The 19,698-nt window shown below is 35.1% G+C and overlaps 1 protein-coding gene across 3 annotated transcripts in view; it reads left to right on the top strand.

The window, feature by feature from the left end:
• IFT80 (intraflagellar transport 80) overlaps nucleotides 1-19,698 on the top strand; it is a 133,883-nt gene that overhangs the window by 14,916 nt on the left and 99,269 nt on the right. Inside the window, exons 2-5 of one of the 3 annotated variants that reach the window (XM_058730350.1) lie at nucleotides 324-408; nucleotides 2,862-3,081; nucleotides 12,700-12,810; nucleotides 14,296-14,364. In XM_058730350.1, coding sequence (XP_058586333.1) covers nucleotides 370-408; nucleotides 2,862-3,081; nucleotides 12,700-12,810; nucleotides 14,296-14,364 — 439 coding nt within the window. In that variant the 5' untranslated portion in view covers nucleotides 324-369. Of the gene's footprint in view, nucleotides 1-323; nucleotides 409-2,861; nucleotides 3,082-12,699; nucleotides 12,811-14,295; nucleotides 14,365-18,118; nucleotides 18,238-19,698 lie in introns of all 3 variants that reach the window. The other 2 variants (XM_058730352.1, XM_058730351.1) reach the window with 2 other exon arrangements.

Below are 19,698 nucleotides of genomic sequence, written 5' to 3'. Positions count from 1 at the left end.
CCATTAAGGGGTTTCCAGTTTACAGAGTCCTTTGATTTGGCCCCAGGACAGCATTTGGAAATTATTTACCTGGTCAGATTTAGTATGTTCAGGCAGGTTGTAGAGGACCTCTGGAGTCCAACCCAAGGCTTCCAGTCACTCCTTGGCAGGACTAGCACACTGACTAGTTTCTTCCTCTTTCCGTGTATTTGATGCCAGCGGTATTAAAGGTGTTTCAGTGTCCTTGGAGTGCTAAGATGTTTTGTTTGCTTTTATTTTTTTGTGTACATGTGTTTGTTTTTAATGCAGATTTTATATTTTCCCTTTAACTTTTATTTTTACAGTGAATGCAATCAAGTGGCATTTTAAAATTCTGCTGAAAGTGGAGACATGAGACTGAAGATATCTCTTTTAAAAGAACCAAAACATATCCTTTTGATACTTACAAACCTTATTGTGATCATCTTACTAGAGTATTGTTAAAAGTTTTTTTTTCTATTTTATATTCTAAAGAGTGGATTTTTTAAAATTCTTTTTAATGGCAATTTAGCTACATTGTTTTTCCAATATTTGAGATCATGTTTTGCAGGTAATTTTCCAAAGCAAACTATTTGCTCTAAATCTTACTTTCAAAATCTTATTGACTTTTTTCTTACCCTACTTAAGTACTAAGCTTAAGTACATAAAACACAGTTTTTGTTTAGTCTAGTAGGATCTTGAAGAGCAGCTTTTTTAAAAACCAAATAATTTCTTTGCTAGTGTGATCTCGTATGTTTTCATTGAGCTCTGCTCTGTTTCTTCATACTCATGATAAAGTGGAGGATAAGCTGGGGAAATCTGAGCAGTCAGACCTTTATTATTTCATGTGGGAAGGTAGCAATTATAAATATTTTCTCAAATGCATGACCCTATATTTTGTTAGTAAGAATACCTAAAAATGTGTCAAGAAAATATGACAGGCCTCTCTACCTTCATTCTTAGTTATTTATATCAGTGCTTCTATAAGAATCATCTGTAGACTTTATTGCAGGTCTGTGAAGGGACACGTACAGAAATTAGAAAGTAAGAGGTAAGAAATTTTTGTAGCAATTTGACATCACAACACCCAAATATAAGATCATTTTTCTAATAATTCATTTATGTTTTATCTTACAAAATGTTTTACAGTATATTTGAAATAGAGAAAAATGTGGTCCTTCATCAGAGATAGCAAAGGACTGTTTGGACATTTGATCAAACTTTAAAAATTTATATTATCTTATTTTACCTTTAGAGTGAAGATATAATTCCCTTTGTTTTTCCTTAAATCATGTTTACTGTCTTTTCAAAATGTGCCTTCAGGAGTTTATGCTTTATACAATTTTATAGATTTTTGACTGTGTCCATTGTTTGCTTTTACCTTTTCAAGTTGAAGAATGATGACAGTTTCTAAGCTTTCTGAATCTGTTAGTCCCCTCATTTCTCCCATACTCTTGAAGATACATCACACATGTCTGACATGTACTCACATCACTTTATATAAGGGTAAACTTAATGTTTTTTTGTTTTGGAATGGGTGTGTTGTGTGTGTGTGTGTGTGTGTGTGTGTGTGTGTGCGCGCACGCACACACACACACATATGTGTATTTTCTTCCTTTCTTGGTTTTACCTGACGTTGTTTAGGCTATAGCAGTTGTATTGGAGCACTTTTTTCAGTAATGATCTAGTGATATTCAGGTCCTTTTATTTAGATTATATTTTGAGTTCTGAATATTACAATGCCACATTATTACCTATTTGTACAAACTGTTAAACTCTTCATATAATTTCTCTTTTACCTTTTTGGTTATTTTCTTAATCTATCATTTTGAAGTATTAAAAAATCTTAGAATATTCCAGAATAATTATAGCACATTGTCTTTTTTTTTTCCATTGGAGTTTATTGATTGCTCAGATAAGCCAATAAAAACCAGTAGTGAGAAGCGATGGAAGTAAAAGGATTATACAATAACAAGAGAAAAAACAACCCAATTAGGAATGATCTGGTAATACAGAAACCCAGATATAAGGAAGACAAAGGTCCCTCGTAAATGATGAGCTGAAATGCCTTCCCTAGATACATAGTTCTGCCAGGGTAAGCAGCTTGTTCTGATGGAGGGAGAGATGGCTAAACTTGAACACCTCAATTTGTAGAAATCCTTGTGATAAATCAGAGACTGAACAAACGGGTTAAATAAGGTGGGAATTTTAGGGTTCATATCTATCTAGTGCTATGCACCATGTAGGTGCAGTAAATTATAATTGAATTGTTTCCTGAATTTAATGTAAAAAAATTTGGTAAGATTTTAGTTTTGGCAGTTAGGCTGTAGGTTTTTTCCTAGGTAAATTGTTATTACAATGTGTAAGTTAAGCAGGTATTTTACTGTTAGATTTCAGTCTTCAACCCTTGATTTTTTAAAACTTATCAAAATAATACATGTTTATTCTAATAAATGATACAGATATATGTCAATTTTAAAATTATAGTTCCCTTTTCTTCTCACCTATCCCCCAACTGTTTAGTGTATATCCTTTCATACCTTTTGATCTGTTAGATGTCTTTGTGTATCATTTGGCCTTATTTATGGAATATTTCATACCACAATTTAAAATTTTTCATGTCACCAGATCTTTCTTTTTTTCCTCTTTTGTCATGCGGATTTCTTGCTTTCCATTCTTCTTACAACTGTTGTGGTAGATACTTATTTTCCTTTTTATGGAGAAAATATGAAAGTCATGAAATGAAAATATAGAGAACCTTGAAACATTTGACCTTATTTTTTCTTATACTCTGCATCTGTGAATTATTTTATTAAGATTTAAGGCTTTTGTGTGTTTTATGTCTCCTTAACATGTTGACACATCAAGAATTAGTCAGCTGTGTGGGCTGGACTACTGCTGAAGAACTGTATTCATGTAGTGATGACCACCAGATAGTGAAGTGGAACTTGTTAACAAGTGAAACAAGTCAGATAGTAAAGCTTCCTGATGATATTTACCCAATAGATCTTCACTGGTTTCCAAAAAGTTTAGGCATAAAGAAGCAAACTCAAGCAGAAAGCTTTGTCCTTACAAGTTCTGATGGTAAGTTTTTGATAAATGTTATATGCTCATCTTTGTATTTAAAAGACATAATATCTTAGTATGACTTATGCTTTTAGTTGTTTTACAAAGCTGATATTTGTAGATCTGCATACCTTCATTTACACATTTAATCCATATTCTGTGAAGTCATTTGGTTTGTGTATAGGCTATAAAACTATTGTCATGAAAGGAAGTGAATTAAACTGGCATATCCTGGGATTTGATCTGAGCTTTCTTTTGCCTTTACTTTTTCCATGATCTCACAGAAAATAATTGTTAAACTATTATAAGTTTTGGTTCCTAATTTCTTCAAGTTTAACTTTATAGCATAACCACACTAAAAAAACATGGGCACAATGCAACATTTAGTAAGCTATTAAATATTGTCTTTATTTTCTAGTAAATGTTAATTTCTACTTAACAGAGTTGGAGATTTATTTAATTTGACTGTAGCTTTATTACTGGTGAGTAAAAAGCATGACTTTTCTACTTTTTGAGGGAATGTTTTTATTTTCATAGAAACAACTTGAACTGTTTTTGTCTGTATTACACTTTACCTACTATGTCAATTAAAAATACATTCATCAAAAGTAATGGTAACTTATGTGGCTTACTTATGCACAGATAGAGTTTTTTGGTTCATCTAACTCCAGGGGTAGATCCTCAAGCACAGCTGCATTAGGCCCCTGTTCTTACCATCTCTTGGATGGGCTCTCCCCACAAGGTGAGCATGATGGCAGCCAGCAGCTCAAGGCTCATCCTAGAGAAGAAATGTCAGCAGAGAGGGTGCTGCTTCCTCATTATCTCTTGCAGGCAAGTGCAAACTTGGGTCATGTGCCCATGAAAGAATCACTTTAGTCAAGGGAATGGGATACTGGTTGACTGAATACAATAGGCCCCAGGCCACCATGGAAAGGGAAAGAGAAAGAGAAGAGGGCTTTTGTAACGAGGATAGGAAGGCATGTAATGACAAACGATCACATCAGATTCCACTTCTTTTACAGACACAACTTATGATAGTTTTTTTAACCTTATTTTTTCTGAATGTTGATTAAATGAGATATTGTATGAAAGTAATTGGCACTTAGAAGATTAATTCTGAACCACAGCTAGAATTTGGCTTACCTCAGATGATAAAATGAAGGGTTGACTTTTTTAAAAAAAACTTTTAATTTTGATATAATTTCACATTTACAGAAAGGTTGTAAGAATTATACACATAACTCCTGCATATCTTTATCCAAATTCATTTATTGTTAACATTTTGTCCCATATACTTTATCATTGCCTCTCTCCCTCTCTTCTCCCCCACCCCCTATGACACTACACACAAACAAACACACACATGTCTTTTTCCTAAGTATTTAAGGTTATTTTATAGACATGCCCTTTTAACCATAAATACTTCAGTGCATTTCCCAAGAATGAGGATTTCCTGTTATATAACCACAATACAGTGATCAAAATCAGGAAATTTAACATTGATGTTAAATTGAATATATAGTTCATATTCAAATTTTAATAATTGTCCTAATAATATCTTTTATAGAAATTTGTTTTCTTTTCTGGTACAGAGTAACAGACTGCTTTTGTCATATTTCTTGAACCTCCTTTAATCTAGAGCCTCCTCAGTCTTTTTTATGATCTTGACAGTTTTGAAGAATACAGGCTTGTTATTTTTACAGAGTGTCCCTCAGTTTATGTTTGTCTGATATTTCCTCATAATTAGATTCAGTTTACATATTTCTTAGCAGCAATAATTAGAGTATCAGATTGAGAGATTTGTGATGCTGGTTTGACCCAGCATTATTATTGGTGATGTTAACTTTGATTACTTTGAAAGGTTGTATTCACTAAATCAAGCCACTGTAAAGTTACCGTTTTTCTGTTTTAATAAATAACTTGCGAGAGGATACTTTCAGGCTGCATAAAAGTGTTCTCTTCCTCCTTAAACTTCCTCCCACTATTTAAGCATCTATTGATGATATTTGGCTGAATCATTTACTACTAAGATGGTTGCCAAATGGTGATTCTTTTAAAACTTCATAATTCCTTCCATATTGATTAGTTGGTATTCTGCTGCAATAAGAGCCTCCCCTCTCTCACCCGTGTTTGTTTACTTATGTCAGATTAGACTCATAATCTTATTTATTTCTTGAGTCTCCTGTTGCTATCATTTTTTAAATTTTAATGTGAAAATTGTCCCAGATTTGGCCAGTGGAGACCCATCAGGCCAGCTCCAATGAATTTTGGGGGGGGGTGTGGTAATGTTTCCTCATTATTTTTTGAGCACTTCTTTGCTGGTACAAAATGTTTCGGGCTCATCTTGTACTTTATCAACCCCAGTCCCCAAACTATCCTTTTCTCCAAGGACGCCTGTTCTTTTCTTGGTGCTTATTGGTATTTAAAAACCAAGGTGAGAGTGCTAGCAAATATTTCAATGGGGTGTGTTTGCTTGAAGGGCCTCTCAGAGAGCTAAGAAATAGGAATATAAATGTATATTAAAAAATGTACATATCTGGGGTGCCTGGGTGGCTCAATCATTTGAGTGTCTGATGTCTGACTCTTGCTTCAGCTCAGGTTTCCTAGGGTTCCCAGCTCAGGTTTCTCAGGGCTGTGGTATTGAGCTCTGCGTAGGGTTCCGCACTGAGCATGGAGCCTGCTTAACATTCTCTCTCTCTCTCTCTCTCTCTCTCTCTCTCTCTTCCTCCCTCCTTTCCTCTGCTCCTTTCCCCTCACTGACATGTGCACTCTTTCGCTCTAAAACAAGACAAGACAAAATAAAACAAAAATCTGTACGTATCTATAGCTATTGATATTTTTCTCCTGCGCTTCTTCCCTTCTTTTTCCTCTTTCCTCTCTTTGTTTTCTTTCCTTCCCTTTCCTCTGTTCCTTCTTTCCTTCCTTCCTTTCTATACTAAAAATCATAAGTTCATTCTGATGCCACCAATTCAACACCACAGGGTTAATTCTAGTCTTTCTTTTTTCTATACTTGGAAACAGTGAGGGAGGCTGGCTCCTGTTATTCTCAATATATTTACTCACTTGCTCAATTCTACAATACACAGTAGATTGTTTCAGAATGGCTAATCTATACTACTGCAGAAAACTAGAGTTTAATATTTGTTTACTTTCATTTTTATCTTTATACTGAGTATATAGAGTTAAAGTCCTGTGTTCAAAAGTTACTTGCATTTTCCCTTTGTTTAACTGTTGGTATGTTATTCATTTAGAATATAGTTAAATGTATTATTTGTGTTTGTTTTCCATTTAAAGTTTCCTTTCTCCCCCATCTTTGTTGATTTGATTATTTTTTGGATATGTAAAACATTAATATGCATCATTCCACAAAGACAAAACTATATTTAAGAAATATACTCAACAATAAATTACCTAAAAAAAAAAAAAGAAATATACTCAGAGAAATGTCACTACTCCTCCTCACCCTATCCTATACATCCTGTTTCTGTTTACTCCTTGTAGGTAAACAATTTCTTTAGTTCTGGTTTATCCTTCATCCTTCCTGTTTGTCTTCTGGCAAAAGTAAACAGATAGTTCATATTTTCTCCTTTCACCTTTTGTATTACACAGAAGGTAGCATACCATATATTTTCTTTGCATTTTCCCTTTTTTTTTTAACTCAATAGTATATTAGGATTGACTTTTATCTGGTGAATATGGATAGTAAGTATACTTAGTCTTGATAATTTCTGTTGTCTGAGTGTTTCTCTGAATTTAGATTACTTAATTACACTCAAAGAATAGTTGCTTGGATCTCTATTTCAAATTGGCTTTAATGCTCAACGTCGCTCCTCATCAGGGAAATACAAATCAAAACCACACTCAGATATCACCTCACGCTGGTCAGAGTGGCCAAAATGAACAAATGAGGAGACTATAGATGCTGGCGAGGATGTGGAGTAATGGGAACCCTCTTGCACTGTTGGTGGGAATGCAAATTGGTGCAGCACTCTGGAAAACAGTGTGGAGGTTCCTCAAAAAATTAAAAATAGACCTACCCTATGACCCAGCAATAGCACTGCTAGGAATTTACCCAAGGGATACAGGAGTACTGATGCATAGGGGCACTTGTACCCCAATGTTTATAGCAGCACTCTCAACAATAGTCAAATTGTGGAAAGAGCCTAAATGTCCATCAACTGAGGAATGGATAAAGAAATTGTGGTTTATATACACAATGGAGTACTATGTGGCAATGAGAAAGAATGAAATATGGCCTTTTGTAGTAACATGGATGGAACTGGAGAGTGTGATGCTAAGTGAAATAAGCCATACAGAGAAGGACAGATACCATATGGTTTCACTCTTATGTGGATCCTGAGAAACGTAACAGAAACCCATGGGGGAGGGGAAGGAAAAAAAAAAAAGAGGTTAGAGTGGGAGAGAGCCAAAGCATAAGAGACTCTTAAAAACTGAGAACAAACTGAGGGTTGATGGGGGGTGGGAGGGAGGGGAAGGTGGGTGATGGGTATTGAGGAGGGCACATTTTGGGGTAAGCACTGGGTGTTGTATGGAAACCAATTTGACAATAAATTTCATATATTGAAAAAAAATTTTTTTTAAATAAAAAAAATCAAATTGGCTTTAGATAGAACACTTTATGATAGGGAAAAAAATTAAAAATGTAATTTAAAAGATAAATGTGCAAAATTTATTTAAATATATAAATATAACTATATTATGACTTATGAGAAACTAACATTTCATTTTTTTAAGGTTTACTGTATAAAAAATAACAAGTAACATAATATGCCACAACTAGATGTGGGAAGAAAAGAGAACCAAAGCAGAGTAGTTGAGTATTTTCTTCTAAGCTAGGATGAGGAATATTTGGAATCTTATGAAAGAGAGGGAAAAGTATGGTAGATCAAAGAAAAGAAATAGAAGGATAAGATAGAAAGGATCATCCATAAATGAAAAAGAAATGTTCAAAAAAGAATAAAGTATATGCCAATGGGAGGTGGTCAAGGGGTTTTCTGCCAGATAAACACTTGAGGTCATTTCATATATCAGTGCTATATTCTTTGTTATATGATACTTAAAAAAATATTATTCTGGTTAAAAAACCGTATAACGTGAGATGTACCCTGTTAACAAATTTTTAAATATACAGTGTGGTATTGTTAACTATAAGCACAATACTGTACAGCAGATCTCTAGGACTTTTTCATTTTGTATGATGTTAACCCAGTTCTTAAAAAAAATCTTTTTTTCAAAATTTAATTTATTGCTCAGGAGATTCTCTTTTCTAGTTGCCACCAACTTTCTCCCCCAATGTTGGCAGAGAAGGTAGTGTTTTTGAGTTTGCTCTTCACTCTTTCAGTGTTCCCTCCCCCTCAGCCCCTCTCTCTTCTTTGTGGTGGTAACATTCCAAAAGAGATCCCTGAGATTTGCCAGCAGGTCCTGAAATACAGAAGGCAGACTTTTGCCAAGCATTTTATCTTACCAGTAATTCTCTCCCAACATTACTACTTCTTTTTGAATATTTCATGCAGCTGTATACTACTTTTTAGAAGATCTATTTCTATAACAATGTGTTAAAAGATTTACATTTAAAAATAATTGAATTATGTAAAATAGATTTGGGGAGCTGCCATATAAAGGAATTCTGGTATAAAATCTTTTGTAAAGCTGTTAAACACTTCTTAAATTATATTTACAGAAAGATAATTTTTTTCTTATTTTTAAAATATTTTTAAAGTTTTTAATTTATTTTGAGAGGGAGAGAGAGAGAGCGCGAGAGCGAGCGTGAGCGGGGGAGGGGCAGAGAGAGGGAGGGAGAGAACACCAAGCAGGTTCTGCACTGTGAGTGCAGAGCCTGATGTGGGACTTGAACTCACGAACTGTGAGATCATGACCTGAGCGGAAATAGAGAAGTCAGATGTTTAACCAACTGAGCCACTCAGACCCCCCAACAAAAGATGATTTTTTAGTACATTGTATTAGGTATCTTGAAGTAATTCCCATATTTTTTTAATAGTTAATTTGTCCATTTAAAAATCCCACTTGAAAAAGAATTTGTGTGTTCATTTCTTTTTATCATAAGTTGGTGGTTGGTTACAGATCTCTGTGGCTTTTCGCAACTGTCTGCCAAATCATTTCTTCTGTTAAGCAGTCTGCAAAAGTGCTCATGTGTCCTTTTTCCTAACACCCTATTCCAAGCTCTCTCATGTTTCCATGGACATTTCCTAAGGCATTTCTAACTTTAACAAATGTGTTTTATATAATTTTAATGTTTCCTCTGTTCTTTTTCTCTTTTATAACATTTCCTTCTTTTTAAAAAGTTTATTTTTTATTTAATGAACAAAAGGTTAATTTTATACCTCAGGATATAAATATCCAAGTTTGTTATCCAAATCCATTTTTTGTTCAATAAATCAGTAAATGAATCATATTGATTATATTCTCTTCTCAACCCCACCCCTAGCAAATAATTGGGAATAAATTGATCTCTAGTTTGGTCTTGCATTTTAAAAAGATTATAGAAAAGTTAGAGAGCAGAACCAAAATAGTTAAATGGATAACCAGGAGTTTAAAAATACAGTATTTGATATGTGGGTGCATCTGGCTGGCCCAATGAGTAGAGCTTGTCACTCTTGATCTCAGGGTCCTGGGTTCAAGCCCCATGTTGGGCATGGAGCCTACTTAAACATTTTTTTTAAATTGAAAAAAATAAAAATATTTTATATATGTAATTTTATATTTATGCTTTATTCCGGGTATGCTATTCAAGCAATTTGTAACCAGACAAAATATTAAGGCCAAAGGTTTATTGAGCACCAAATCTATGCAAAGAGCTGACCCTAGTTGTCCCAGTGTATGTCTTCTGTAAGGTCATAGGAAGCAAGAATAATTTTTAGCACTTGTCAGAAAGTCCGTATTAGGTATTTTAGGATAAGAAATATCAACGAGGTTACCTGGATGGTTCAGTTGGTTAAGCATCTGACTCTTGATATTGGTTCAGGTCTGCTTGGGATTCTCTCTCTCCCTCTCTCTCTCTCTCTCTGCCCCTCCTTTCCCCTCTCTCAAAATAAATAAATAAACAAACTTTAAAAAATATCAACGATATAAATACATAAAAATTTTCAAATATGGAGTGGATTGAAAGGAAATTTCTGGATCCTTCATTTCTGATTTAAGAGTTATTTGGTTAGGGGCGCCTGGGTGGCTCAGTCGGTTAAGCGGCCGACTTCGGCTCAGGTCACGATCTCGCGGTCCGTGAGTTCGAGCCCCGCGTCGGGCTCTGTGCTGACAGTCAGAGCCTGGAGCCTGTTTCAGATTCTGTGTCTCCCTCTCTCTGACCCTCCCCCGTTCATGCTCTGTCTCTCTCTGTCTCAAAAATAAATAAACGTTAAAAAAAATTTTTTTTTTCAAAAAAGAGTTATTTGGTTAATCTCTTTGGTGATGGATTCATTCATTATATGCAACAGTTGTTTAGTATGTGGATATTCTGTGCTAGGCAGTAAGCTAACTTTTAGTGAGAACAGACCTGGGTAAAGTAAACAATGGCCACAGAAGTAACTTTCCACTTTGTCATCTTTACAGTTTTCCTCTTTTGAGGCTTTCCCCCCTTGCATATTCTCTGTAAAGCAATGCATTAAAAAGTAAATCCCATATAATTTTGAGTTAGTTCATGAAAAGAATAATGACAGTTGAATTCAAAATATTTTTATTACAATGAAAAATGTATAGGGAAAAGTAGATGCTGCTAGTGGGTAGTTAGATGAAGGAAAACGGTAGCTTATTGTTAAGGTCCTAGAAAATGAATGATGAGAAAAGAAAGCTATCGGATGGAATGACAAAAAAAAGATGCCAGAGTAGTCTTTTTTTTTTTTTTTAAGTTAGGAGATGGTTACTGAATTAGTTAAGCTTAACAAATGCTGATTATGTAAATGTATTATTGCAAATAAAAATATGACTAAGATATGGCCTTCTGCCCTGATATGAATCACAGCCCAATAAAAACTGCAACAGAGCTGCAAATAACGTGCACTGTGTGTAAAAAAGAGGGAATGACTTTGTTGGTAAGAATGGGTAGGTGGTTAGTGAAATAACCACAGGGTGCTAGGTGTTAAATATTTCAAAGTCATCTGTATGAGACTTTTCCAGAGAAATGTTTTAAAGCCATCTTATGCATCTTAGATATATTTTTAGTGAATTGTTAATATTAAGCCAGATTCTTGAAAAGCCTTAAACTAAAAGTAAATTCAAACAAAATAAATTTTTGCAAGCAAAATTTGATTAGATAGCCACATTGATTCTTTGCGAAAAATATATTTTTTTGATTTGGGGGAAGTTTCTAATTTCACTGTACTTAATTATATTATTATGAGCTATGTATTACTAGATTTCATGATTATTCAAAACCACACTGATCTTTTCTCATCTTTCTGTAGTAGTTATTCTTTGTACAGTTGATGTATCCCCTTGACATCTCTTAGATAGTTTGCTTATGTCCTTTAAAGTTGTCATTTTTTACTTTTTGCCTGTATATGTGTGAACTTTTTGAGGACAGCAACCAAATAGCCTGCTCCTTTTTGTCTACCTAGTGCCTGGCACAGTGTAAAATCATATAAAGCAAGTATTTTGAAATTTGGAATTATCAATTATTAAATTAGTTAACAACAAGACCATTAAACAGAGATGGCCCTAATGCCTTTGGCTGGCCTGAGCAAACCAAAATCTGTCTGTAAACACTTTAAAGTTTTGAAATTGAAACCAAAGCACAATCAGTCATAAACAGCCAACTAGGCCTTAGGCTATAGCCAATCAATAATTTCCATACTTTGCTTCTACCTTTTCCTTATAAAAGTCTTTCCCTGAGCTCCTGTTGGTGAAATACTCTTAACTACTTTTGGTTTAAGTGCTGCCCAATTAGAAGAGATTTTTGCTCAAATAAACTCTTAAAATTTTTTGTTATGCCTCAGTTTATTGTTTAACACCATTTAACTGTCCTGGTTCCTGTCCTCTACACCTTTACCAGCTTTTTGGTATCTTGCAAACAACAACAATGACAACAACAACAACAAAGACTGCAAAACCCTGCTGAATTAGAAGGCTTTCTTGACATTTCTCTTGGCCCCCTTTGGCCATATCCCAATGAAGTTTTGTTGTCCCTCTAATCTATCATAATAGCATCATGTACATATTTCTATTACACCACTTGTTTCAAGATTTTCTAATTTTGTTTTCAGGCTTGTTTACCAATAGATTTGTTTGTTCCTTGAAAGTAGGAACAATTGGGGTGCCTGGGTGGTTCAGTCGGTTAAGAGTCGGACTCTTGATTTTGGCTTAAGGTCATGATTTTGTAATTCGTGAGTTCGAGTCTCATATAGAGCTCTGTGCTGACAGTGCGGAACCTGCTTGGGGTTCTTTGTCTCCCTCTCTTTCTGCCTCTCTCTCTCTTTCTCTCTCTCTCTCTCAAAAATAAATAAATAAACATTAAAAAAAGACAGTAGGAACAAGTATTTGAGTAGGAATATTATTTGTCTTTATGTCTCCGGTGCCTAGCACTATGCTAATCTAGCAGTAGGAACTCAACGGATATTTGCTGATTGAGAAAATCCAAATAGATTTCTCAAGTATAATTTCTTTTAGGTAAATTTCATCTGATTTCTAAGTTAGGAAGAGTGGAAAAAAGTGTAGAAGCTCACTGTGGAGCAGTTCTTGCAGGAAGATGGAATTATGAAGGAACAGCATTAGTTACAGGTAAGTTGTCTGCAAAAATGACATTTTAAACGAATTTTTTAAAGGAAAATTTTCTTTGAATCATATTTTCTTTAGTAATAGTGTCTTTCATTGTTTAAGAGCAGATAATTGGCAAAGCACTGAACTAACCTGCTAGATAATGTTATAATTCAGAATGTCATATTAATAATATATGATTTATGGAGAATATTCTGTCAAGACTTTTGAAATGGTCAGTTATGAGATAAATAAAAGTTGTAATTCTTTAAAATTTTAAAATTCAAAATATTCTTATTGAACTGACCTTTACCCCCATTCCATCTCTCTCCCATCTCCTGCTTTACTACAAGTATTCTCATCTTTGTCTATGGTATTAGTTATCTATTGTTGCCTAACAAATTACCCCAAAAGGTAATGGCTTAAGACAGTAAACATGTATTATCTTACAATTTCTGTGGGACAAGGAAGATTTAATTTGGTTGGGTAGTTCTGTCTCAGACTCATGTTGTTGGATAGGGCTTTAATAATGTGAAGGCTTGATTGGGGCTGCTTCCAAGATGGCTCACTCACATGCTCTTGGCAAGCGGCCTTAGTTCCTCTCTGACTGTTGGCAGCAGGCCTTACTTCCTCGCCACACAGTCTTCTCCGTAGGGCTGCTTGAGTGTTGTAACAACATGACAGCAGGCTTCATAAGTGAGTGATCCAAGAGAGAGCAAGATGGAAGACACAATATATTTTTTGAACCACCCTTGGAAGTCATTCTCTATCATTTCTACCACATTCTATGAGAAGAAAGTCACTAAGTATAGCTCACTGTGAAGAAGAGAGAAATTAAGCTCCACCTATTAAAAGGAGGAATAACAAAGAGTTTGTGAATACATAGTAAAACCACCAACCTATTCCCTGGGCTTTCTTTTAGGACTTTTTTCAGTGAGTTGTTCCTTCTCTTGTCTATTTTTTCAACTTGTCCTTTTCCAGGGGCTTCTTTTTCAGCATATAAATGTATTCAGATATTATCCATCTTGAAAATGAGAATAATGAAATAATCCTGCCTTTAACAAATAATTCTCTCTAGATACAACTTCCTCTTTTTTCTTTTAGGCAAGCTGTTCAAAAGAGAAGGCTACTACTTCACTCCATTCTGTCCCCACTTCACTGGAATTTGCCTGCAACCCTTCTTTTGCACTGAAGGCACTTTTCTTAGAATTGTAGGGTGGAGATTTCAGTGAAAATGAAAGTATTATTTGAATAATATTTTCATAAGTCTTCTAAGATTAAAGGAAAAAAATAAAAATTTTGGGCATGGAAGTTGGGCTTACTCTGATAAAATTGTTTCAGAGTAACTTCAATTAAATTTTATAGTTATGAAACACTGTCATTTAATGAGTAAATTGTATCCGAATTTTAAATATGTGTTAATATGATATATTGATTTTTATATGCACATTTAATGTTTAAATTTGTTTTCTATAGATGAAAATATCAATTATTATTCTCTCTTTATAGCTGGAGAAGATGGACAAATAAAAATCTGGTCAAAGACTGGGATGCTAAGATCAACTTTAGCTCAGCAAGGTACATATAATAATCAATTAAGATGTCTTAACAGTTTCTTTTAAAAACAGACTATTATAGTTCTTAAGACAGATTTAGGTTGAGTTCAAACCTGAAATCTCTTATTTCTGTTTACACTTTTTCCTCTTATTTTCCATGTTGCCTGATAGGCCATGATAACTGTATTATTTGAGCCAAGAAATAGAAGAAACACTCAAGGGCTTTTTCTTTTCTTTAAAAAAATTTTTTTTAATGTTTATTTATTTTTGAGAGAGGGAGAGAGATGTGAGATAAAGCACGAGTGGGGGAGGGGCAGAGAGAGAGGGAGACAAAGAATCCAGAAGCAGGCTCTGGGGCTTGAACTCATGGACCGTGAGGTCATGACCTGAGCTGAAGTCGGACGCTTAACCGACTGAGCCACCCTGGTGCCCTAGCTTTTTTAGTCAATCTATATAAATGCAGTTAAAGGCTAATGATTCTTTTAAAAATAATTCTGAGGCCTTATGAGCATATACTACCTGGAATAGGATTGGGTGTCTATTTAAGTAAATAATAGTAATAGAAAACATTGAAAGTATCTCCGAACTTAAAAAGTCCTAATAAGCTCATAATATTATCATCCTTTCTAAATTGTATTCTACATTTGGTGTCTACTCATGGAAGGGAGCAGATACCTTGATGATTCAAAACTTGGTAAACTACAAGTACTTGGAGCAACATCTTAGTTTTCTATGTTAATTGGAAAGAAGTGCCCATAAAATCAATCCAGTGGTCATTCCCGTTGGGATTTTGTGTGTGTGCGGTGTGTGTGTGTGTGTGCATGTAGCAGATTTATTTTCCTAATTAGATTTTATCTAGTAATAGTAAAGCAGTTTTAATGTTGATCTGAACACATATCAGCTGATCTTTAGAGACAGGTTGTAGATAATTCTTTAGAATTATATGATAAAGTCATATTGTGAGGTATCTCCAGTTAATGACTTCCAAAAATTTCCAGATTTAATTTTTTAAGTCATGTGTACTCTTAGAATAGTGTTAAAATAGTTACATTTCCTTAGCTGCACATTAACCAAATTTTAGCAAGGGGCCACCATAAATAATAGGTAGTAGTTATTTAGGTAATCATAAATACTAGGTAATGGTTATCTCCTGAGGTTAAATATTTGCTACAGATAATCTCCAAATAGAATATTTATCCATGAATAGAAAATTCAGAGTTCATAGAAACATATATGGGTGAATTTTAGTTAGGAAAAAATGTCAATCCATTCTTACTTTAGCAATAAAATGTACCTCTAGAAAATAAATTTTATTTAGATTTTTTAGTAAGAATGGGGATTTATTTTTGGCTTTATAATTTTTGTTAGGGCTAATTATTTGGCATTCTCACTATATGATGTCTGACTTATAAGCAACTGACAGAATTCTTCTAGAAATTATTGCCCCCTCGGAGCTGGGGCTATGGTTCTTTTCAGCTGTTGCTGCTGCTGAGACACGTCCTTTTTTCCTTTCTTTTCTCTCTTATTAAATTTGTTGTTTACAGAAGCCACAGATATTTAGAGAAATTCCAAAAGTTTCTTTCACTACCCATTATAGCAACTGGAATTCTTGTCTAAGACCCTTCTTCACTAGTAGCCCTGTAAGGTTACTTATTTGTTTTCTTAAATTCTTCCCAATCATCTCCTGCCCTTCTACTGCCCTTGCATTTACCATTTTGGACTTTCTGAAGTCTAAAGTTGAAAGTTAGAATATATTTTTTAATATAAACAATGTTAATCATGGAGGATTGTTGACATAGTACTATTAGTTTGGTACGATGGTTTACCTGTGTAATGGATCTGGAAACCAAATTGCCTCTTATTTTACTTTTATGGAGAAATATATTCAGAGTTCCCAAATTTGCAATGGCAACTTGGAAGCATAATATGTTTATAAATTAAGGGCGTTTTATAAATCTGAGTCACAAACAGGTGGTCTATGGGCTGAATCTGGCACACTAGAATGGTACAGGATCGATATTAAAATCAGGACATTTCACATACAAATTTGGTCTTCTGTCTTGAATTCATGAAGATTTACATCTATATTTTCTTCTAAGAGTGTTATAGTTTTCGTGTTTACATTTAGGTCTATGATCCATTTTGAGTTAGTTTTTGTGTATGATATTTATTTTAGATAGGGATAGGTAGTACTCCTTTTTTTTTTTCTTCCTCCAGATAGATGGGTAAATAGATTTCTCTTAAAAGCGAAAATACTGCTTAGGTCATATAATATAGTATTTATTATATATTCATCATATCATGTAATATATTTTCCATTGACATTCCAAATAGCTATAATTTTCTTTCTTTCTTTCTTTCTTTCTTTCTTTCTTTCTTTCTTTCTTTCTTTCTTTCTTTCTTTCTTTCAATATTTTCATTTATTTTTGAGGCAGAGAGAGACAGAGCATGAGCAGGGGAGGGGCAGAGAGACAGGAGATAAAGAATCTGAAGCAGGCTCCAGGCTCTGAGCTGTCAGCACAGAGCCCGACACGGGGCTTGAACCCACGGACTGTGAGATCATGACCTGAGCTGAAGTCGGTCGCTTAACCGACTGAGCCACCCAGGCACCCCAGCTATAATTTTCTTAACATCAAATGGCTGTGAAAGGGCTGATCATTTTTATCTTATTTGAATCTTATTTATTTTCCTCACTCAAGGTTTATATTAATTATGAAATTAATTAGCAAAAATAAATTATATAGATTTTCTTATTTTGGTTAACTTATTGGTATTTCAACTGAATAATCATATCTTTTTTTTTAGATTAAGAATTACAGATTTACTGTAGAACTATGCATCTAATTTTTGAGTTTTTGATCATTGGTGCCACCCACACTTTCCTAATAAGGCATAGACTTTTCCCATTTTATCTCTGGGAAAAATCATTGGAAAAATTAAGTCATAACAACATTGAAGGAAAAATATCAGGTTATTTATAAGGTATATTTGATTTATTAGAGATTACAAGTTTTGAGGGTGATTATAAACCTGAACTATGAACTACTGAGAGCTGGATGCTGAAGGCACGAGTAAGGAGGCCAAAGTAGGTGGGGTCAGGGACTCCAGCCTCCTTTTAGGATAAAAACTGGAAATTTTGGTACGAAAATGAAATAACACAAACCTGAGTTATCATAAAACTTGGAATTCAGCAAACAATGTTGAAAGCATCTTTGTGATTTTTACTACATGTTTATGTTAATTGTATTTATTTTTGATGAATAGAAAAAATTCTGAATTCATTTCTTAATGACTGGAGCCAGATGTACCCATAGAAAAAGTCGTAGTCATCACCTTTTTCTCTAATACAGAAAAAGCATTAATTCTAAAGGTTTGTTTTTTTTTTTTAAATGTGACTTAGTTTAGAAACAATTCTTTTTTTTTTTTTTTTTTTAATTTTTTTTTTTCAACGTTTTTAATTTATTTTTGGGACAGAGAGAGACAGAGCATGAACGGGGGAGGGGCAGAGAGAGAGGGAGACACAGAATCGGAAACAGGCTCCAGGCTCCGAGCCATCGGCCCAGAGCCTGACGCGGGGCTCGAACTCACGGACCGCGAGATCGTGACCTGGCTGAAGTCGGACGCTTAACCGACTGCGCCACCCAGGCGCCCCTAGAAACAATTCTTACTGGTACCTAGGAGGAGTCATTTTTCCTTATTAGAGAAAAATAATGTATGGGCCAATGATAATTATAATTAAACCATATCTTGTCTTACATTGTATATTTTAATTATAGGCTACAATTGGAATAGAGTAATACTGCAAACCTTTGAGGACATTCCTCCTATATTATATTCAAATGGAAGAATGGAATGACAAAAATGGAATCTATCTATAATGAATTTAGTACAGGAGGTAAACTGGAAATATAAATAACTGTTACACAATGCAGGATGCTGTGAGAGGACAGGAAGACAGAGATGAATGCTTTGGGGAGGAAAGAAAGTATCAGAAAGGCTTCCTGGCAAATATTCCTGGAATATCTTAAAAAAAAATTTTTTTTCAATGTTTAGTTTTTTTATTTTGAGAGAGAGAGAGAGTGACCAAGCAGGGGAGGGGCAGACAGAGAGGGAGGGAGAGAATCCCAAGCAGGCTCCACGCTGTCAGTGTGGAGCCCAACGTGGGGCTCAAACTCACAAACTGTGAGATCATGACCTAAGCAGAAACCAAGTGTGGGACGCTTAACCAACTGAGCCATCCAGGTGCCCCTCCGCTTTTTTTTAAGTAGGCTTCACGTTAAGTGTGGAACCCAATGCAGAGCTTGAACTCACAACCCTGAGATCAAGACCTGAGCTATCAAGAGTTGGACACTTAACTGACTGAGTCACACAGGTGCCTCTAGAATATATTTTGATTGGGCTTTGAAGGATGAATAAATTAGGGAAGTAAATGGGCTTGTTGGCAATGGAGTAGGGCTGATTTGCCCCAGTGGCCCTCAGAGATGCTCAATTTCTTGTCTGGATTCCATCTGGAAGCCCCAGAATCCCCTCCTCAAGTTTCCTTGGGAGTCTAAGGCAGGTGGATCTCTAAGTCATGGCCAAGTAGTTGGAGCCATAAGACTGGTCTGGCTGATCACGGTCTCAGCTGGTCAGGGCTCCAACCCATCGTGCCCACATACCACCTGCCACTGCAGGGGCCTCCTTCGGGTCTGTCTCTGAGCTGCCCCCACCCTTCTGGAGGCTTTCTAGAGCCTCTGCTGGCTGGAGACGTGGGGCACTTGCTGTCTAGAGGAGGAGTGTCTGCGATGGGCCCCAAATCCATGTTCTGTGTTACCACCATGTTCCAATAAAGCTATCGAAACAGAAAAAAAAAATGGCAATGGAGTGGGGCTGTGGAGGAAGTTAGATGATCAAAGGTATAGAAGCAGAATAGCATAAAGCATGGAAGTCAGGTGAATGTGAACAGACCCCTTGGGCCAGGGGTAGGCTGTATGAGGGATAGTGTTGCTAGAGGGACCAAGACATTGATGGTCTTGGATGCTAAATGAAGCAGTTTTGATCTTATTTTATCAGAATACAAAACCTTAAAAAAAATAAGCAAAAGAATAAGAGATAAAGACTATCTGTTAGGAACATAACCTTAGCAGTAATAGGTAGGATAAATGAGAGGAAATAGAGATTAAATGGGGTGGCCAGCAAGAGACACATGAAAAGATGCTTCCCATCACTGTCCATTAGGGAAATGCAATTCAAAGCCGCAATGGGATATCACCTTACATCTGTCAGAATGGCTAAAATAAAGAAGAAAAGAAACAACAAGTGTTGGTGAGGATGTAAGGAACAAGAAATCCTCATGCACTATTGGTGGGAATGTAAG

Source organism: Neofelis nebulosa, chromosome 5 (genome assembly GCF_028018385.1).
Source record: "Neofelis nebulosa isolate mNeoNeb1 chromosome 5, mNeoNeb1.pri, whole genome shotgun sequence".
In the NCBI taxonomy this organism is placed as follows: domain Eukaryota; kingdom Metazoa; phylum Chordata; class Mammalia; order Carnivora; family Felidae; genus Neofelis; species Neofelis nebulosa.
Note: the sequence above shows the minus strand (reverse complement) of the source record. Positions and strands in the feature narration are given on the sequence as shown.